Consider the following 20,071-nt stretch of genomic DNA (forward strand, 5'->3'; position numbering starts at 1 on the left):
GAAATGACTCAAGATGTTTGAGAGTGGTTTCGGCCTCATTGGATTTCATATGGAGAAAGTAGAATTTTAGATTTCATTCAAAATCCAACAGACTTATCAGTTTTTCAAGATTTCAGGATTGGAGGATTGCAATGTTTCCATTGAATTTTGTCATGTATTAGGGTATGGAACTCGTATTTAATCAAGAGCAACAATCCCTCTATGTACCTTGATGTTAGTGACATTGGTTGTCGAACTCCTCTGGGATTCGCTCCCAAAACAGGAGCTTCTGAAAATGTCGCTCCCACTCCCGTTTTCGCTCTCGCTCCCCACTTTCGCTCCTGCTCCCAACTTCCAAGTAACACTGAGCCAGATGATGTTGGCAACTCTAGCAGTGGCCAGTAGTACTGGTCACAGACTTTTGTTGTAGAGGCCATTTATAGCCTCCTTGGTTATGTGTTTTTGTTATGATCTCTATATCATCATCGTGTATGTATTGGACAATTCATTGGGTGCCATTTTGATATAATGGATATATTCATGAGCCTACTTTGATCATATGTTGTCTTCTATCTATATTCTAATGTTGTGTGTTTGGAAACATGAATGAAAATCTTTAAAATTATGTGTTTTTATAAAAAATAAATATTTAATGTATTTTTTACAATGACCGAGTCATTGAAATCGAGCCAGCCGAGTCGATACCGAGTCGGAGTCGGAGTCGGAGTCTACCCTCGGCCGAGTCGATACCGAGTCGGAGTCGGAGTCGGAGTCTACCCTCGGCCGAGTCGGAGTCGGAGTCGGAGTTTTAAAACATTGGTTGCACTTAGAATTTTCTTTGTTTATCACTGTCATTTCCTAGTAGGAATATTACACCTTTTGCTAAGGCTAGATATACCTGTCCTTTCAATGAACGTATTCTTGGAGTGTTTAGACATACTTAAAAGTACAGGAGCTATTTCAGTTAAACGTACAATTAAAAAAGCAGCTCATGGGTTATAACCCTGGTCCCACTATAAACAAAGAATATGTCAGAAAATAAAGATTTCAAACATAAAACCACCTTACAGCAAAGGTCACTCTTATAGATGCTAGGAGTTGTGATTTCCGAGGTCAAACTATCACAAGGACCTTTTTGTTCTCCTTTAGAAAAATGTGAGCCGACATACTTTGTATTATAATTTATTGTTAATGCAAGAAGCAATTTTTCCAAAAAGTAATGCATAACACTATCTTTTGAGCTCTATTACCAGAGTGACCTATGTCTAAGGAAGCTCACTAAAAATGAAGGCATTAGCTATTAGAATTTAATGCAGTATTTCTTGCAAGCAACCCCATCAAGAGTATAAACATCAATAGTTTTGGATGAGACAATTTCTGCAGCAAGAAATATACTGATGGCTACACCTCCTTGAAAACATTTTGTTTGAATCCGCCACTATATAAACATTGAATTACCTGAACCTTCCTTTTCGATTTTTCTTTTTCATCAAGTTAGATTCATTTATGCAATTCCAAACTGCAGAACTGAGGGAAGATGAAAGTCAGATGATTCACAAAATAAGCATACCTGGTGATCAACAACTTTTGCACTTCCTGTACAAAAGCCTCCAGTAGTTGCCAAAGCATACCCCATACCAGCAGTTATAATATCAACTTTTTGAATCTGCATTCAGAATGTAACAGATATCATTTGGCACCAAAGCACTTGACTAGGACCACAATACATATACCGATTGAATTCTACTCTGGATTATAGTGTATACCGGAATTCCATAATGTTCTGTAAGACCTCTTCCAGTTTTACCCAGCACACCAAATGAGTTGCTTTCATCAACCAATACTCTGAACTTATACTTCTCTTTCAATCTTATAATTTCATCCAAGGGAACCATTTGACCTGAATTCTGCAATAAAATCAAGCAAAAAAATTTCTCTAGCAGCAGAGCAACAAAATAATTAAAACAATTGCCTAAGTGAAAAAAACAGGTGAATTTCTAGGAATATTTCAGGAAAGACTATAGAAGTGCTTAATCAACAAACAAAGGTTTTATACTAGTTATACTATTAGCATTTTGGACAATGTGAATGTGATGAGCTTATTCCTTCCAAAGACTGAGTTCTCACAAATGACAAGAATATATAGTGAATACTAAAGGACAAGATTGAGAAATAGCTAATCAATAAAGAACATTCAAAAGCTATGACAAAGAACGGATAATGTTAAGAGTAGTACCACTCAATAACTTTATCTTTCTGTTTAGAAGTCATTAATGTTTATCACATAAAATGTGTTAGAGCCATGTGACCAATGCAATGCAATGTTAGATATTGACGTTAGATGTTAGGAGTGTCATTAATATGTCATCTATGGTGATTCAATGAGGGTGAGAGAGATGTAGCATTGAATTGCAACATTATCAATGAAAATATTTCTTTTCTTTTCTCTCCACCATCCATGCAGCTTATTCTGCCACATGGTATCAAAGTACCACAAGACCCTCAGAGGCAATAATGAGTATTGTTGAGCCGAAGTTCATCAAAAATTATTCACATTTGGCATAAAGGGAAAGAGACACCATAAGAAATTGAAATGGAAGTTACGAACATGGAACACCAGAATGATTTTAAATTAAAGGAAAAGGCTATAAGGGTGTACAACATTGTTTTACAAAACTCAAATGAGATTATTGAATGGTAGATTTTGTTGCGTGAATCACAAAGCATACAATTCATGGCAGACAGACCAAGAAGCAGTGAAATTTGGTTGCGTATAGGATAAATGATGGTCAGGAAAAGAATAAACAATTGGACTGGGACACCCCAACACAGGTGTCAAAACACATCCTGCAGAAAGATGCAGCGAATGTGTCAATACAAGACTCTTAACTTGGAAAAGAGCAAAGCACAAAGAACAGGACCAAAGAGACGTAGAAAACTTGCCAAGAGATTCATAGGCGCACACATCTACACACAAAACAAGCAAAGAAACAGATTTTTTCCAGTAAATAATAACACCCAGAAAAATTGCGGCATGCCTGCAACACATCTAGGGTGTGGAATCATAACACAAACACATGGAAACAGAGAGGCTCATTTGTTTCTAATGCAAGCATGCATTATGGCAAGAAATACATGATGTACACATCATGTCCAATAAAACACTAACCCAAACAAAAGAACTACTATAAAAATAAATAAAAATGATCTATAATTCTCTAATCTCCTATGAGAAAGCATCATTACATAAGCAAGTCAACAGAAGAAAATACAAGAAGCAGGAGCTCTGGGAATTATAGTGGTAAATACATCTTGAGCACAAGACACGATGAAATAGTGAGATCTCAGTGATTGGGTAGAAAATGACATTCATCCAAGTGTACGGGGTTCGAAGAGTACAAGGGGCAGCAAGGCAAGGATCTAGATCAACAAGTAAATTGAAGGACAGGTGTAAGATACCAAATTGTAACGATGTTGGTTTTGTTAAAAATTTCTGAGCTTTTGTTTTGGATTTTCAATGATAAAATTTCTTCAAACATATTGTCTACACTCTGTTGTAGGTGCACTTCTTAATTTTTATTTCCTGAGTAATGCCTTCAGTATTTATATGTACCAATCAACTTCCAAAAGACAAACATGCATTCCATTTATCAACTCAGAAATTTAAATTACCACTAATAAGTGACAATATAGCTCAGAATAGTTTTTCTCATTGAAAATTTGAATACATAGCGAAGGAATCAAAGATTTGGAACCTAATATTTAGCGACGGCCATTAGCAAAGGTACATGGCTACCCCAGCAACAAGACAAGCATAGGATACTCTACCAGTCAAATAAAATGAGTCCAGACTCCTCTAGTTAAGGAAATCGACCCCTATTCAGCATATACCTTCAGTCACCAGCAAGTATAGTCCAACAAAACTCATCCAGGGTATGAGAATGATACTTCATCCCTCTTCCAGCAGAGCAAATCATTCAATAAAGGCCCAAATTTGGCACTTCGACCTCTAGAAATTAATGCCTTCAACTCACTGATTCGAATCTCCCTCTTTAAGTAAGATTTGAAAAGATTCTAACTTGGTAACTTTACCCTCCATGGTTTTCCCTTCAACCTGAAAGATGCAATAGAAAAATACCCAATAAGTTAATAAATCAACTAATACCACCTGAGTACCTCAGTATGTCTTGTAAATCTTGTTCTCCATTGAAACTCAATGGTGAGATCTGTATGATTTCACTCTCAAATCCAACTAGGGTGTATAATTTCAACATCGAAGTCAGCTATGGTGGCTAGGGTTCCAAAACCCTAATCTTCTCCTTAAGAATACTCTCCAAGAGCTCCTCTCCAAAACTCAAATACATGAATGAGGAGAGTCTACTCATTTTACTTCTTTTATAAACTTAGGGTCACCATTTTGCCTTCCTTTTTATTAAATTAACTTTTATAAAGTCACTTTGTGATATTTCACTTTATAAATTTAAAGTGACTTTTCACTTGCCTAGACAATATCACACTTTCTCCTTTTTAGACTTTATAATGTTTTCCTTAGGTGATTTAAGTCCCCTTTATTAAATATTTCCCTGCTTAGCCTATGGGAACCACATTAAGCTAGCAGACTCCGTCATAAGCTTCCTAAGTTTTTCAGGGACATTATTGTCCTCCCTGCCAAGATTATGTTATGTAAAAAATTAATAGTTTTGTAGTTATAGATTAATTAGGCAAAAAGACAGGACCAGAAGATCATGCCCTTTCACCAAGAGGCACCCGAGGCAGTATATAAACCAAGGGGCCTTTTATGTAACAATGATCATTCAAGTTATTCATAAAAAATATATGGTTATTTAAATTACTGAACATAGTTGCTCCATCTGGTATCAGAGCAGGTTCAATCCTCTAGTCGGGGCCCATCAAAATTGTGCTAAATTGTTCCATAAAACAGTCTTCCGTCCACTATTCCACACTAGGCCCACTCAATCATTCCCTATTTTGTCACTATCCTGTTGTCACCTCATTCTCACATTTTCCATTGTTCCTTCCCGCTAGAAACATTGTCGTCTCCCCTGTACTTCGGTCATTTCTTCCAACCTCTATCTTGTCGTCTGCAATGTTATTCCCCAATCTTCTTTTGTCACCAAGTCGTGATTTCGGTTGGTCCGCTCACATATGGTCTGTAGGTCACTTGTCGCTGCCAGAATCTTGTCCCAGTTCGTCTCCCTGTCGACATCCTGCAATCTTGTGTGCTTCACTGTTTTTGTTTCCATCTGCTGCAATCCACTAGTCGGGTCCCCATCGTATTCATCGTAATCAACTGTCATACGTCACATGTGGTCAACTGTAGCATCTTTTGAAATCAACAAATTATACGTTTGGAAATCAATGACAATGGTTGATTTTAATAAAAACTGATAGATCTTGAGAATAAGGTTACCGGACATTCTAATGAAATCAAGGAGCTGCAGGATACAACGAAGAGAATAGAGAATCAGCTCGAGCAGAATCACAACGAATTTAAAAAGGATCGTGCAATTCTTTCAAATAAGTTGGATCGAAATCATAATGCAGCATTACTAGCTCTTAATCAAGCAATGGTGATGTTGAACTGTATTTGTGGAAAGCTGAAAATTACACCTGATCAACTACCCTAGAATAATGAAGCTACTCAACATCCAGATTCTTCGGATACACCAAACTCATCAAACTCACATCAAATCCCCAGGTCTCCAAAAGCATCTTCTATGCCCAATCAACAAAATAGTAACACAAATTTACAAAATATGCAATGCTAGAATCAATACTCAAATATGCAGATCTTGAACCAATACCCCTTCTTCACTCCACTAGTTGCTACATATCAACAAAGAGCAAAACTTGAGCTCTCCAAATTTGACGATAACGAGAAATATAGTGTTGCATGGTTCAAAAAAGGAGAAGTATTCTTCAAGATTTACGATATTGACAATGATGATGAAAAGATCAGGTATGCATCCATGCAAATGGAAGGCAAAGCATATAATTGGTGTATGTGGTGGAAAAAAACAACACAAGTTATCAGTTGGAAGAAATTCAAAAATGCATTCTTTAAGAGGTTCCAAGGTGTCAAAGAAGAAGAGTTCTTCACAGCACTCACCAGGCTGCAACAAAAAGGAGATGTGGACGAATACATTAGAGAATGGGAAACTCTAGCTACACGAGTACCTGGGTTGTCAGAGACTCGTCTTATTCAATAATACATCACGGGACTTAAACCACATCTCCAAGTGGAGCTTAAACTTCATGACATCACTTCCATAGAAGAAGCAAGACAGGAATAAAAAGCTACAGAAAAGAAGTTCGAAGGGATACAGTGGCCAAAAGTTGAAAGAGTATATTCGAGATGAAGATTTCCCCAAACTATTAACACGGATAATACAAAATATGTTCCACCACATCTACGTGAAGGAGGAAAAACTAATTTGGAAATGCAAATAATGAAAGAAGGTAAGTGCAAACGTTGTGGCGAAAAATGGGATTCTAAACATAAATGTGCTAAGGGAAAAGAGACTAAGATCATGTATACATCTGAAGCAACCAATGATTCAAATAGTGAAGAATCATACGTAGAAGAAGTTGAAGATTCTCCACAATTTTCTCCAAAATCAGATAACGAGAATATTCCACTAGTGTCATTATCGGCCATGACAGGTATATCTCAACCCCAAACAATAAAGTTAAAAGGACATATCAAAAAGAGCAATGCAAATATTCTAACAGATACCAGCAACATCGACAGCGTTTTGAACTCAAATATGGCAAAAAGGCTCAACATTTTCTCATATTCCATGCCCAACATGAAAGTGATGGTAGTGGACGAAAAGAAAATTGAAAAAGAAGCGAAATGACATAAAGTCAAATTGCAGATTCAAGACTACAATCTAGAATCTTTATTCTACACTGTAACATTAGGAGGAGTGGATGTCGTCCTAGGTATCCAATGGCCACAAACCCTATGCACTTACTCTACCAACTATCAAAAGCAATTTATAAAGTTTAGAATCAAATTGTATCGTCATACTAGATGATGAAGCTGATATGGAAGGGAGCACCAGCGTATGTAGTGCAGAGTCATCAAATGGAGATGTTGGCTTTAACATTAGTTAGCGAAGAAACACTTGAAGTTCAAGAGCTACCACCTGAAATTCAAAAACACAAAAAGGTGTTCCAAGATCTTCTTATGAAGATGCAACCTAAAAGAGAAATCCAACACAATCAAAGTCAAATCAGGGTCAAACCTTGTCAATATCAAGCCCTATAGATATCCACATCATCAAAAAAATGAAATCGAACGATCAGTCCAAGATCATTTGAAGTGTGGAATCATCTCAAAGAGTAGAAGCCCCCCTTGTGATGCTCCAGTGGTTCTAGTCCGAAAGGACGGATGCTTTAGACTATGTGTAGATTATCGAGGACTGAACAAGGTAATGATTAAGAACAGGTTTTTGATCCCCTTTATAGATGAAAACCTAGATGAACTTCATGGAGCACAATATTTTTCAAAATTGGACTTGATATCGAGAAAATACCAAATTAGAATAAGGCTAGACATAGCAAAGACTGCTTTTCGAACACATGAAGGTCATTATGAATTTCAGGTAATGCCCTTCGGATTAAATAATGCTCTAGCAACCCTCCAAGCTACCATGAATGAGGTATTTCGTCCGTATTTAAGGAAGTTTGTGTTAGTGTTCTTTGATGATATTCTAATTTATAATAAAACCTGGAAGGAACATCTTGAGCAAGTTTTCACTATATTAGAAGAACATCAGTTCTATGCAAAGATGTCCAAGTGCACCTTTGGAAAAGAAGAGGTAGAGTACCTCGGACACATAATATCCAAGGAAGGAGTAAAAGTAGATCCTAATAAGATTAGGGCTACATGGATGTTGCACTCCTACATAATGACTCTATGATCCTATGATGACATTGATAACAATGAAGAAGCCACGTTGTCCCAAACATTCCTCATGTTGTCCCAAAATTTTTATGCATAAAATTTAAGGACAATCACAAAGAAAAATTATTTTGACAACCTTGGAGGAATCCTTTCAAAATGGATCCTAGACCATCTTAAAGAGGATTTTTTCCTCTTTCTAACAAGCCTTTATTTGCCCCGAAACTCCCAATAGTTTGTGAGATATTGAATTTTTAAGTTAAGGAAATTATTCCTAGCAGTGAGCCGACCTACACTCAGTCATACAAGTCGGCCTCACTTCAAATAGACGTGTCCCTTCAGTTATAAACGAAATATCTATAAATAGACATCTAAACACTTCATTTTGATAAGCAATTCAGGCAAGAATTCAGAGATACGAAGTATAATAGAAGACAGAAGGCCGAGGAGACCTACACTCAGTGATACAAGTCGGCCTCACTTCAAATAGACGTGTCCCTTCAGTTATAAATCAAAAATCTATAAATAGACATCTAAACACTTCATTTTGATAAGCAATTCAGGCAAGAATTCAGAGATACAAAGTATAGAAGAAGACAGAAGGCCGAGGAGAACGAGGAGACTATTGTTTAGGACGGAAAAAAAGATAATTCTGTTTGGGCATAAAATCTTAGTTGAAATTGCCGTAGTTGTCGTAGTCGAAGCTGTTGTAGTTGCTGTGGTCGAAGCTGCCGTAGTTGCTATGGTCGAAGCTGCCATAGTTACCGTGGTCGAAACTGCCGTAGTTGACGTGGTCGAAGTGTCGTAGTTGACGTGGTCGAAGCTGCCGTAGTTGACGTGCTCGAAGCTGCCATAGTTGACGTGGTCGAAGCTGCCATAGTTACCATAGTCAAAGTTGTTGTAGTTGCCGTGGTCGAAGCTGCCGTAGTTGCCGCGGTCGAAGCTGCCGTAGTTGCCGCGGTCGAAGCTATTGTGGTTGAAGTTGTCATAGTTGTCATGGTCGAAGTGTTGATTTATTGGGATTGGACAAATAGAGCTTGTTGAAGTCTTCTCTTGAGAACATAATAGGGCAGAGTTGGAGAACTTTGTGAAGCAGCATATTGAAGATTTGTGGAGATCATTAAAGACCATGATGCATTGAAGCCATTATGAGGTGACCTTGAAGAATTTTTGTTTGGGTAACATGAAGAGCAGTGGTGACACCTTCATGTGAAGAACAAGGTTGTCATTGATGATGTGACGTGGAGACTAAGTGAAGGCGTAGCTGAAGATTGATAGGGCTTGTTGAAGAAAACATTGGGAGCCATGAAGTATAACCAAACATACCTTGACAAAGTGAAGCTATAGGGTTGGATCCCTTGGGGTTGGTGCCTCAAAATTGACAAGGTTGGTGCCTTGGAAAGTCCAAGTTGGTGCTTGGCAAATATAGGATTGGTGTCCTTGGAGTTGGTGCTCCTAAACTCAAGGTTGGTGCCTTGGATAAGATAGGGTTGGAACCCTAGAGGATTGGAGTCCTCAAGAAACCAGGTCAGAGCCTAAACCAGATATAGGGTTGGTGCCTCAAAATTGACAAGGTTGGAGCCTTGGAAGTCCAAGTCAGTGCTTGGCAAATACAGGTTGGAGCCTGGGAGATTGAAGATCGATGTCTTCACCTAGGGTTGGAGCCCTACATATATTGTACTTGATTTATTGAAGAAATTAATAAAAGCATTTATTCTTATTGTTCATTTTAAGTGATCTAATTGGTAAAAGTAACAATTGAAAAGAAATATTGATTCACCCCCCTCTCAGTATTTCCAACAATTGGAATCAGAGCCAGTACCTTCACTCAAAGCCTAACAGCTTGAAGGTTGATCATTAGAACACAAATGGCAAAGCCAAGGAAGAAAGTCTCCAATCCTCCTAAAGATGTGTCTCCCTCAACCATCGAAATTGATGTCAATCAATTTATGAAGGCTCCATTGTTCAATGGAAACTTTGATATATGGGAAGCAAAAATGAGGAATTTCTTAAAGACTCAAGGCATTGGAGTCTAGAAATCGATGATTGTTGATAGCATGATGGATAGAGAATCCAAGGAACATAATACAAGAGCAATGAAAGCAATCTTGAAAGGGCTACCTGATTCTATGAAGGCCGATTTTGAAAAATATTCGTCAACAAAAGGCATATGGGATAAACTTCATGATCTTCACTCAAAAGGAGCATTGACAATGATCTCTAGTCAAGAAAATGATGGAAAACAAGAAGGAAATCCTGAGCCAGTGATAACATCAAGGCTAAAGACGATCTAGAAGATGAACAAAATGAAGAAGATCTCTTCACTAAACTTATGGCTACCATGGAAGAGATTAACAATTTGAAAAAGGAAAATGAGGAACTTAAGAAGAAAGTGCAATTTGGTGACCAGGACAGGACAAAGAAGGAAGCTGACCTTGTCAAGCTTCAAGTACAAGAAAAAGATGAGGAGCTCGCCAAGATTAAGGAAGAATTTCATCAAAACAAGAGAAAGCATCATGAAAAAGTCATATCCATGACAAATCAATTGGATAAGGCAAAGAAATGGGAAGATACCTTGTCAAGACACCTTGAACAAAGGCACAAAATCTTGAACAAACTTGAAGCAGAGATTGGTCAATACAAGGAAGAGGTCTCCTCCCTTAGATCTCAACTAGAAGAAGCAAGGAAACAAGCACAAGGAGTTGATAAGGTTATGGAAGATTTCACATTCATAGAAGGCCAAGTTGATGAAGCAGAAAAGGAGAGAAACACCATGATATGCCAACTAGAAGAAAAGGATGATGACATCACCAAGTTAAAATTAGAAATCACTTCTCTTAAGGCCCAATTGTGTGAAGCAACCAAGATGATGGAAGAAATGAAGAAGAAACTAGTTATGAAAGATGAAGATTGTGAAAAGTTGAAAGGAGAAATTGTCTTTCTTAAAAAGGAAGTTGACTTGCTGAATAAGAACTTGAAAAGTTCTCAAACCCTAGATGACATCTTAAATCATCAAAGGTCTCCCCTTGATAAATCAGGTCTTGGCTATGCAGGTGAATCCTCAAGAAAGAATGATGAAAACCCTAATGCTTCAAACAACAAGGATGTGAGGAAGCCTGGAAGAAATGTTTATGCTCCCAGTTCCAACAAAAGCAAGGAGAAGAGTCAAGACAACTATGGAAGAAACATTCCTCCAAGAAGAAATGCAAATGGTGTCAAGCATCCAAGAAGAAATGGTTATCATCAAAGGATCCTAAGGCAAAAAGACTTCAGAAGAAGTACATCAAGGAAGCCTTCTTCTCCCAGGTACCAAAGTATATTTCTTGGTTATTGCTATCCTTGTACAAACTTTGGGCACATGGCAAAAGATTGCAAGGCATATCACAAAGATAATTATAATGTTCCCCGTCAATATCCGAGAAGCAATTTTGCAAGAAGTCATGAATTCGTATTCATGAACAACATAGAGTGCTTCAAGTGTCATAACATTGGACATATGGCACGTAATCGTAACTTGACTTGGGCACCTACACAAGATAGAACTATGCCAGAAAAGAAATTTACATAAGTATGGAGAAGGAACAAATACAATCTGAAAATCTCTTGAACTCTCTAGCCAACAACACATGTTGTTGACCCGATCTTCGACAATCTAAGCATTTGATGGGGAAACGTTGCCAAAAGGAATACCATGCATACAGTTAGGGGGAGCTTATGATGATTAGGCATTCTTACAGAAGCCATCCGTGAATGAGTCTTATGTAATCCTTGATGAGCTATATGGACAATCATTCTTTGATAGAGATGAAATCATCTCTCAGGAACACTCCTTGAAGAATATAATCCTTATTCATCCGATGGATTATTATTGAAGATCTCTTCCACTTGATCATTAGCAGGTAATCTTTCATGAGGGGGAGTTGGTTCATAATATGAAGGAATTTAAGCACATCTATCATGGACCACATTGCCAGAAAGAAGAGCACCATGACAGGGGGAGTAACATACATATGAAGAACTACTATTCATAAAGACAAGAAGCAACTTGACAGGGGGAGTACTTGGTCACCCCATTTGCCATTGATTTCAAAGGGGGAGAGAATGTTGGAAGAGAAAAAATATTGTCATCAATGACAAAGGGGGAGATTGTTAATCAATGTTGTCATTGATGTCAATATGGCATTGGCTGAGATGGAAAATATTCTTGATATGCCTAATGAATATCATGAAACCCTAGAATGAGATGATAAGGTTGAAGACAATAGATGCCTGGTTCCATATGATGATGTCGTAACTCTTGTTTGATAAGAATGTCATCAATTAATATGTCAAGTCACTAATGAAGAAGTCTTAAGAAGTGCCAAGTGCCAAGTATTTAGAAGCCCTTGATGACATATGGAGGACTACATTTGATGATGTCATATTCTTGATGAATGACCACAATTGATGATGGCACTTGATGAGGTCTTGATAACATGGTTGGAGATCATTTGATGGTTGGAAGATTATTTTGGAGTTCTCCTAATGATGTTGCACTATGACTGCACTAGTATATGATGACATTGTTCATGTGTCATGCTACATGGATGTTGCACTCCTACATAATGACTCTATGATCCTATGATAACATTTATAACAATGAGAAGCCAAAGAATGAAGAAGCCACGTTGTCCCAAACATTCCTCATGCTGTCCCAAACTTTTTATGCATAAAATTTAAGGACAATCACAAAGAAAAATTATTTTGGACACCTTGGAGGAATCCTTTCAAAATGGATCCTAGACCATCTTAAAGAGGATTTTTTCCTCTTTCTAATGAGCCTTTATTTGCCCCAAAACTCCCAATAGTTTGTGAGATATTGAATTTTTAAGTTAAGGAAATTATTCCTAGCAGTGAGCTGACCTACACTCATTCATACAAGTCGGCCCCACTTCAAATAGACATGTCCCTTCAGTTATAAACGAAATATCTACAAATAGACATCTAAACACTTCATTTTGATAAGCAATTCGGGAAGGAATTCAGAGATACAAAGTATAGAAGAAGACAGAAGGCCGAGGAGAACGAGGAGACTATTGTTTAGGAAGAAAAAAAAGGATAATTTTGTTTGGGCATAAAATCTTGGTTGAAGCTGCCATAGTTGCCGTAGTAGAAGTTGCCATGGTTGTCGTAGTTGAAGTTGTCGTAGTTGTCGTGGTCGAAGTTGCCATAGTTACCGTGGTCAAAACTATCGTAGTTGTCGTGGTCGAAGTTGTCGTAGTTGCCGTGGTCGAAGCTATTGTAGTTGACGTGGTCGAAGCTACCGTAGTTTCTATGGTTGAAGTTGTTGTAGTTGCCATGGTCGAAGTTATCGTAGTTGTTGTGCTTGAAACTATTGTGGTCGAAGTTGTCATAGTTGTCATGGTCGAAGTGTTGATTTATTGGGATTGGACAAATAGAGCTTGTTGAAGTCTTCTCTTGAGAACATAATAGGGCAGAGTTGGAGAAATTTGTGAAGCAACATATTGAAGATTTGTGGAGATCATTGAAGACCATGATGCATTGAAGCCATTATGAGGTGACCTTGAAGAATTTTTGTTTGGGTAACATGAAGAGCAGTGGTGACACCTTCATGTGAAGAACAAGGTTGTCATTGATGATGTAATGTGGAGACTAAGTGAAGGCGTAGCTGAAGACTGATAGGGCTTGTTGAAGAAAACATTGGGAGCCGTGAAGTATAAACAAACATACCTTGACAAAGTGAAGCTATAGGGTTGGATCCCTTGGGGTTGGTGCCTCAAAATTGACAAGGTTGGTGCCTTGGAAATTCCAAGTTGGTGCTTGGCAAATATAGGATTGGTGTCCTTGGAGTTGGTACTCCTAAACTCAAGGTTGGTGCCTTGGATAAGATAGGACTGGAGCCCTAGAGGATCAGAGCCCTCAAAAAACCAGGTCGGAGCCTGAACCAGATATAGGGTTGGAGCCCTTGAGGTTGGTGCCTCAAAATTAACAAGGTTGGATCCTTGGAAGTCCAAGTCAGTGCTTGGCAAATACAGGTTGGAGCCTGGGAGATTGAAGATAAGTGTCTTTACGTAGGGTTGGATCCCTACATATATTGTACTTGATTTATTGAAGAAATTAATAAAAGCATTTATTCTTATTGTTCATTTTGTGTTCTAAATATAAGTGATCTAATTGGTAAAACTAGCAATTGAAAAGAAACATTGATTCACCCCCCTCTCAATATTTCCAACAGTTCTTACCTGGTGGTTTCTTTGGTCTACTTCTTATAGCCATTGACATGGCAAAGGTACCAATACTCTCATTGAAATTGAAGAGTTAGCTATATTTTTAGTCCCGAGTCTTGGAATTTTGGATCATGAGCTCAATGGATTTGTACAATCCCTCTTTTACCTCCCCATCTACTTCAAAATCTTTACCGTAAGGTACCTTCAAACTTCAAAAGACAAAAAACATTCATCAATTGATTTTGAATGTTTGGCAAAGCTTTTCTAAATTCTAATAAATAATAAAACTTATTAACCTTAAAAAGATTAAAATTCCATACCTTGGATTTAAGTAATAGCCAACTGCATGAAAGGTCTATGGAGTTGTTTATTTCATCTTTCATCAATGATACTCCATAAAGGAAGATACTTTTGTCCTTTATCCCCATATGTTGCCTTTATTGCCTCTTTGGCATGATTCATGGCCTCATAAACAAATCCCATCGCGGGTTTATCACCACCCACCATTTGTAACACTCTCACAAGAGGCTCAATAAATAGCAATATCTCTTCTTCCTTTCTCCAAAAATATTTTTCAAACACTTTGTCAACCACCTCTTTCCCTTCAACCTTTTTGCTTCACTCAAATGCATTCCATTCATCACAAGCAAACATCTTCCGTGAGTTGCCTTTTTGTTAAACAAGGGAGTGCAACGAAAGCAAGTTTGTTGCAAATCATGCAATGGCTGACCAAACATGCTCTCTACCCTCAGTGTGTTTCCTCGTAAAGTTGAAAACCCGAGAGTGGTGGTAGATGTATCTAGTGACGGATATTGCGTCTTCCAAACACTTCTTCACTCACTCAATTTTACCAATGTCCTCAAGCAGGAGGTCCAAATAATGGGTTACACATGGAGTCCACCAAATGGTGGGGTGCTTTTCCTCCAACATCCTTACAGCTACAACATAGTTGTAGGCATTATCTATGATCACTTGTACACCTACTCAATTTTACCAATATCCTCAAGCATGAGGTCCAAACAATGGGTTGTGTTGACCACTACGTGTCAACAACCCATACCAGTACACCCCCTTTTTCCACAAAAGGGATAGCACTCGATAGATGTGTCTGTGTCGTCCAGCTATCATCATCAGCTTGACTTCCAAGATATTACCAGTGTTTTACAAAACGGACTCGGATTCGGACTCGGCCGAGGATCGACTCGGACTCGGACTCGGAAACGGCAATGACTCGGCCGGCTCGATTTCAATGACTCGGTCGTTGTAAAAAATACATTAAATATTTATTTTTTTTATAAAAAAACATAATTTTAAATATTTTAAACATAATTTTAAAGATTTTCATTCAAGTTTCCAAACACACAACATTATAATATACATGGAAGACAACATATGATCAAAGTAGGCTCATGAACCAATCCATTATATCAAAATGGTACGGTGTACCCAATGGCAATAGTAAATACATAGTCAACTGTACTATGTAGTCTGTCATACATGATCAAAGACTCAAGAGTCAAAACAAAATACAAATAACCAAGGAGGCTAGTAGCTACTGGCTACTGCCAGAGGAGCCAAGATCATCTCGACCAATCTCTGGATCATCATCATCAGAGTCAGACAAGGGGCCCCATGGCTCCTCCTCATCATCATCGTCTCCAACTGCAACTGTAGAAGTGGTGCCAGTACCAGTACCACTAGGCTGTGCAGCAGATGCAAGCTGAGATAGAGTACAAATGCAGCTGCGCTTCTGTCGTGGCTGAGCAGAGGAAGGCGAAGCACCTACAACTGGAGTCCTACTAGCTGGCTGTGAGACTGAGGCTGGTGGATTGGGATCTGCATTAAACTGAACACGCTGCAGTGGATCTCCAACATCAATTTCATCAAGATCCTCATCAGGATCAAACTCTGGTAGACGACTCTCCACTACCCAATCTGATGTTGGATCAATGTCTTCCAACACAATGGGATCTGAATCAGGTCTTTTGTTCAGCAATTGGTTCCGTCTGAGCCGAAGGTTGTATTGGACAAAAACTAGATCATTCAACCGTTTTTGCTCCAAACGGTTTCTCTTCTTTGTGTGAATCCTCTCAAAGACAGACCAATTGCGCTCACACCCAGATGCACTGCAAGTTTGACTCAAAATACGAATTGCAAACCTTTGCAATTCAGGGCACTGGCCACCAAAGGCCTCCCACCATTGTGCTGCAAAAAACATAGGAGTGTAATGAATTATGAGTTAGATGAAGGCTGAAGCTCAACAAAATTACAAATTATATCTAACTTTCAAATTATAAATGATTTAACAAACTTTAATAAAAATAGTAAAACCATTAAGAAATTGAAAATTGAAATTTTTGTTTACCTGGCTCATCTGCTTCTCTTGCAATCTTTGCTAGGTTCTTCCCAAAGGTACCTGTTGCATTGCTGAAGGATGTGACCTGCTGATGTATCAGTAGCTGATCAGACTCCGATGGGACCATGCGCTCAATGCAATCAACCAGTCCATCTCTGACCTCCCCCCTCAAAGCTCCTGACTCCTTAGCTTTATAATGATACCGTGGGTTCAAAAAATACCCAGCTGCATGTATAGGGCGATGGAGTTGATTGTTCCATCTTTCATCAATGATTGCCCAAATGGGCCCATACTTTGCCACTCTATCCTTGTATGCTGCCTTTATTTGCTCCTTTGCTTGATCCATAGCCTCATAAATGAAGCCCATAGCCAACCTTTCCCCATCCACCAACCGCAACACCTTAACTAGTGGCTCAGCAACCTTCACAATCTCTGTTGCCTTTCTCCAAAAAGTTTCATCATGGACTTTCCTTCTCAATTCTCTGCCTTCTGGTTTGTTAGACCAACTGCTTTTATTCCAATCATCACTGGAAAACATCTTTTGCAAGTTTCTATGTTGGGAAAGCATAGATTGCAATGTCAAAAAATGTGTAGCAAATCTAGTGATGGCAGGCCTAATAATATCCTTGCCTCCAGTGTGTTTCCTCATGAGACTCAAAACCAGTGTATGATTGTAGATAAATTTTGTTATGCTTTTGGCATTATCTACAGTGTTTCTGACCCAATCTAATTTCCCAATATCCTCAAGCATGAGGTCTATGCAATGTGCAGTGCATGGGGTCCAAAAGATGGTCTTGTGTTTTTCCTCTAACAGTCTACCAGCAAGAACATAGTTAGAGGCATTGTCTGTGATGATTTGAACAACATTAGCCACCCCCACACCCTGAATAACCTCATCCAATAGCTGAAACAACAAGTGGCCATCTTTTACCTTATCAGATGCATCAACTGATTTTAAAAACATGGTTCCCTGTGGGCAGAAGACAAGAAAGTTTATGATGGTACGGTTTCTTTGATCAGTCCATCCATCTGACATGATGGTACACCCTGTTCTTGCCCATGATTCCTTGAAATCTTGCAAATACTCATTAATTGATGTAATTTCTTTCTGCAAACGAAACCCCCTTAGCTCTTGCATAGTAGGGCCTTTGAAGCCTTTTCCAGCAGCATGTATGGCCTCAAACATAGGCTCATAATATGGTGAACGAGCAGCATTAAAGGGGATATCAGCATCATACCACCATCTAGCTATGTAGTCACAAGCAGTCTCCCTCAATTCTTTCTTCCAATGGTCATCTAAAGTGGGCTGAGAAAGACCTTTACTAACTTCAGGACCATGTGCATCTGATGGAGAGGAGCCTGAGTGAGTGAAAAAACTTTTGATAGTCCCATCACCCTTCATTCTACCCTTTCCCTTATCTTGAACAGAAGCAAAAGAGGGAGGAACATAACGGAAAGGGTTTGATGCATCAGTTTGAGGGATAGAGGAAGAACCCTCAAACTCATAGTGGGGGTTGGCAGCCATCATTCTTTGTATCTCCCTCTTCCTCCCAATTTCAGCCTGTATCTCTTTTTGCCTAGTCTTTTCTTCTTGAAATTTTTCAAAGCTTTCCAACAAAGTCTTTCTAATCTCCCCAATTTCCTCAGATTTACATGCAGTAATATTGCCTTTAATCCCTGCCAAGTGTTGTTTCAGCCTATGAATCCCCCCAGGACCTGACTTAATTTTCCTATGGCAAAACTTGCAACACATCTCATCATCAACCATTTCAACATATGCCCAAGCAGCATCTTTTGCTCTAGGTGCCATTTTTTGACTAGGAAAACAATCTGAAAATGAAAAAAAAAAAAAAAATTGATTCAATGTTCATTTATTTGACTAAAAACACTCTCTAAGCTATCTTGATATGCACCTAAAATTTAATAAGTAAAAACAGATTTATAGAGGTGGAAAAAAATACCTCCAGGCACAAACTGCCTCCTCAAACTTGCTCCAAAAATCAGCTCCTCAATGCTGCTCCAAATGGCTGCCCAAGAAGCTCCTCACTCCAGCTACAATGCTCCTCCAAGACTCCTCACTGCTGCTCCAAAACAAGCTCAAGAACTGCTCACTAACTCTCAAAGAAGACTCTCACTCAAATGCATAAGACTGCTGTGAGTGAAATGAGAGCATTTGGCTGTCTTAAATAGAGTTTGGGAGGGGGAAATGGACCCCAAATGCATTTAACAAATCACAATAACCTTTTCATGTCCACAAACCCTAACTAACTCAGCCAAAAATCAGCAAAAAAGTGTTTAATTTTTGGTTAATACGCTGCCCAGCCGGTCTTGAACGAAACGGCCGTTTTTTGACGGGACCCGGCCGGGTTGACCGGGTCAGCTATGACCCGGCCGAGTCATTGGCTGACTCGGCCGAGTCATAGCTGACTCGGCCAGCCGAGCCGGGTCAAAGGCCGGGTCAGAAATTTTTTTAATGAAACGGAACGAAACGGCCGTTTCCGTTTCGGTACGGCCGTTTCGTAAAACACTGGATATTACGTAAACCCTTTCTGCATGTGTATAATGTAAATAATCTTAGCAGATATGTGTCATATATGTAACGACCTAGGTAAACTTACTTTTCTAGTGACGATCTCCATTCTGAGAGGTTTTTTGTCTCACCGATCCTTTCTTGAATGGTCGGCAGAGTTTTCCTCCAGTCTTACCACAAAGCTGGAATGGATTTTGTCGCTAGGATCTTAGGCGAGTCCTAGTGTTCCCGATCGAGTCTATGTAAAAGTGATTTGGGAATGATCCTAACTATTTGGTTAGGTTATTTTATTACAAATTGCTTGATCTGTTGAATTATATTTGTGTCGCAGAAATGGGTGCTCCGTGAGGGTCTTTTACAAATGGGTTTTCCACCTTATGGTGTAAAAAATATGAAAATCATGATGCAAAGTGTCTTGAGGGTTAGAAAAATAATTTATCTCCTCATAGGTTAATTAATTAAATTTTCTGGCCAAAAATTAATTAAAATCATAAGCCAAAAAGTTAATTAATTCTAGGTCCTAGGTAAATTTAAATTCTCCAAAGGCAAAATTCGTCGGTCCTTAAAAAATAAACTTTAAAAGGTCCCGAGACTAAGGTAAATTAATTATTTTGCTAAATTTTAAACCTTTGATCAATAGGGTTAAGTCAAAGTCAAATTTTTTGGGAAATTAACTCAAAAATTTTATTTTTGAGTTAATTAAAATGCATTTAATTAAAAATTTCAAATTTCCCAAAAAATTTAAATATTTCGACGGATGGGATTAAAAGAAAATTTAATCTTCATCAATGGTCAAGATTTCTTTAACAAGGATCACTCGAACTAGCCGTTAGAGGATTTATCTTTAAATAGGAAGTCATTTGTGAGTTGATCCATCCAACCTTTGAGTCGTGTGCTTAGCGAAAAGCTCTAGTGTAATCTTTTTCTGGATAATAAAGAAAGACTTTGGGGTTAATTTTTGTTGGTGTTACTCTTCATGGGAATGTTATAAGATGTTTTTTATTTCATGCATATTTTTTCTAAAGCCATTGATGATAGCTTCTGAAGAG

The 20,071-nt window shown here is 38.4% G+C and overlaps 2 protein-coding genes across 2 annotated transcripts in view; both read right to left on the minus strand.

Annotated features, from left to right (window-relative positions):
- LOC149203432 (long chain base biosynthesis protein 1b-like) overlaps nucleotides 1-20,071 on the minus strand; it is a 233,294-nt gene that overhangs the window by 102,971 nt on the left and 110,252 nt on the right. Inside the window, exons 9-10 of the mRNA XM_089403432.1 lie at nucleotides 1,746-1,886; nucleotides 1,550-1,645 (exon numbers count right to left, since the gene is read on the minus strand). Coding sequence (XP_089259558.1) covers nucleotides 1,550-1,645; nucleotides 1,746-1,886 — 237 coding nt within the window. The remainder of the gene's footprint in view (nucleotides 1-1,549; nucleotides 1,646-1,745; nucleotides 1,887-20,071) is intronic.
- LOC149203433 (uncharacterized) lies at nucleotides 4,010-17,245 on the minus strand. The gene is made up of 3 exons (XM_089403676.1): nucleotides 16,502-17,245; nucleotides 15,923-16,341; nucleotides 4,010-4,093 (listed from the first exon to the last, which is right to left on the minus strand). The coding sequence occupies exons 1-3, from the start codon at nucleotides 17,241-17,243 to the stop codon at nucleotides 4,010-4,012; spliced, it is 1,245 nt and encodes a 414-aa protein (XP_089259802.1). The 5' UTR covers nucleotides 17,244-17,245.

This window comes from Pinus tabuliformis, chromosome 2_1, assembly GCF_031772625.1.
Source record: "Pinus tabuliformis cultivar Carrire ecotype Pingquan chromosome 2_1, CPIR1, whole genome shotgun sequence".
In the NCBI taxonomy this organism is placed as follows: Eukaryota; Viridiplantae; Streptophyta; class Pinopsida; order Pinales; family Pinaceae; genus Pinus; species Pinus tabuliformis.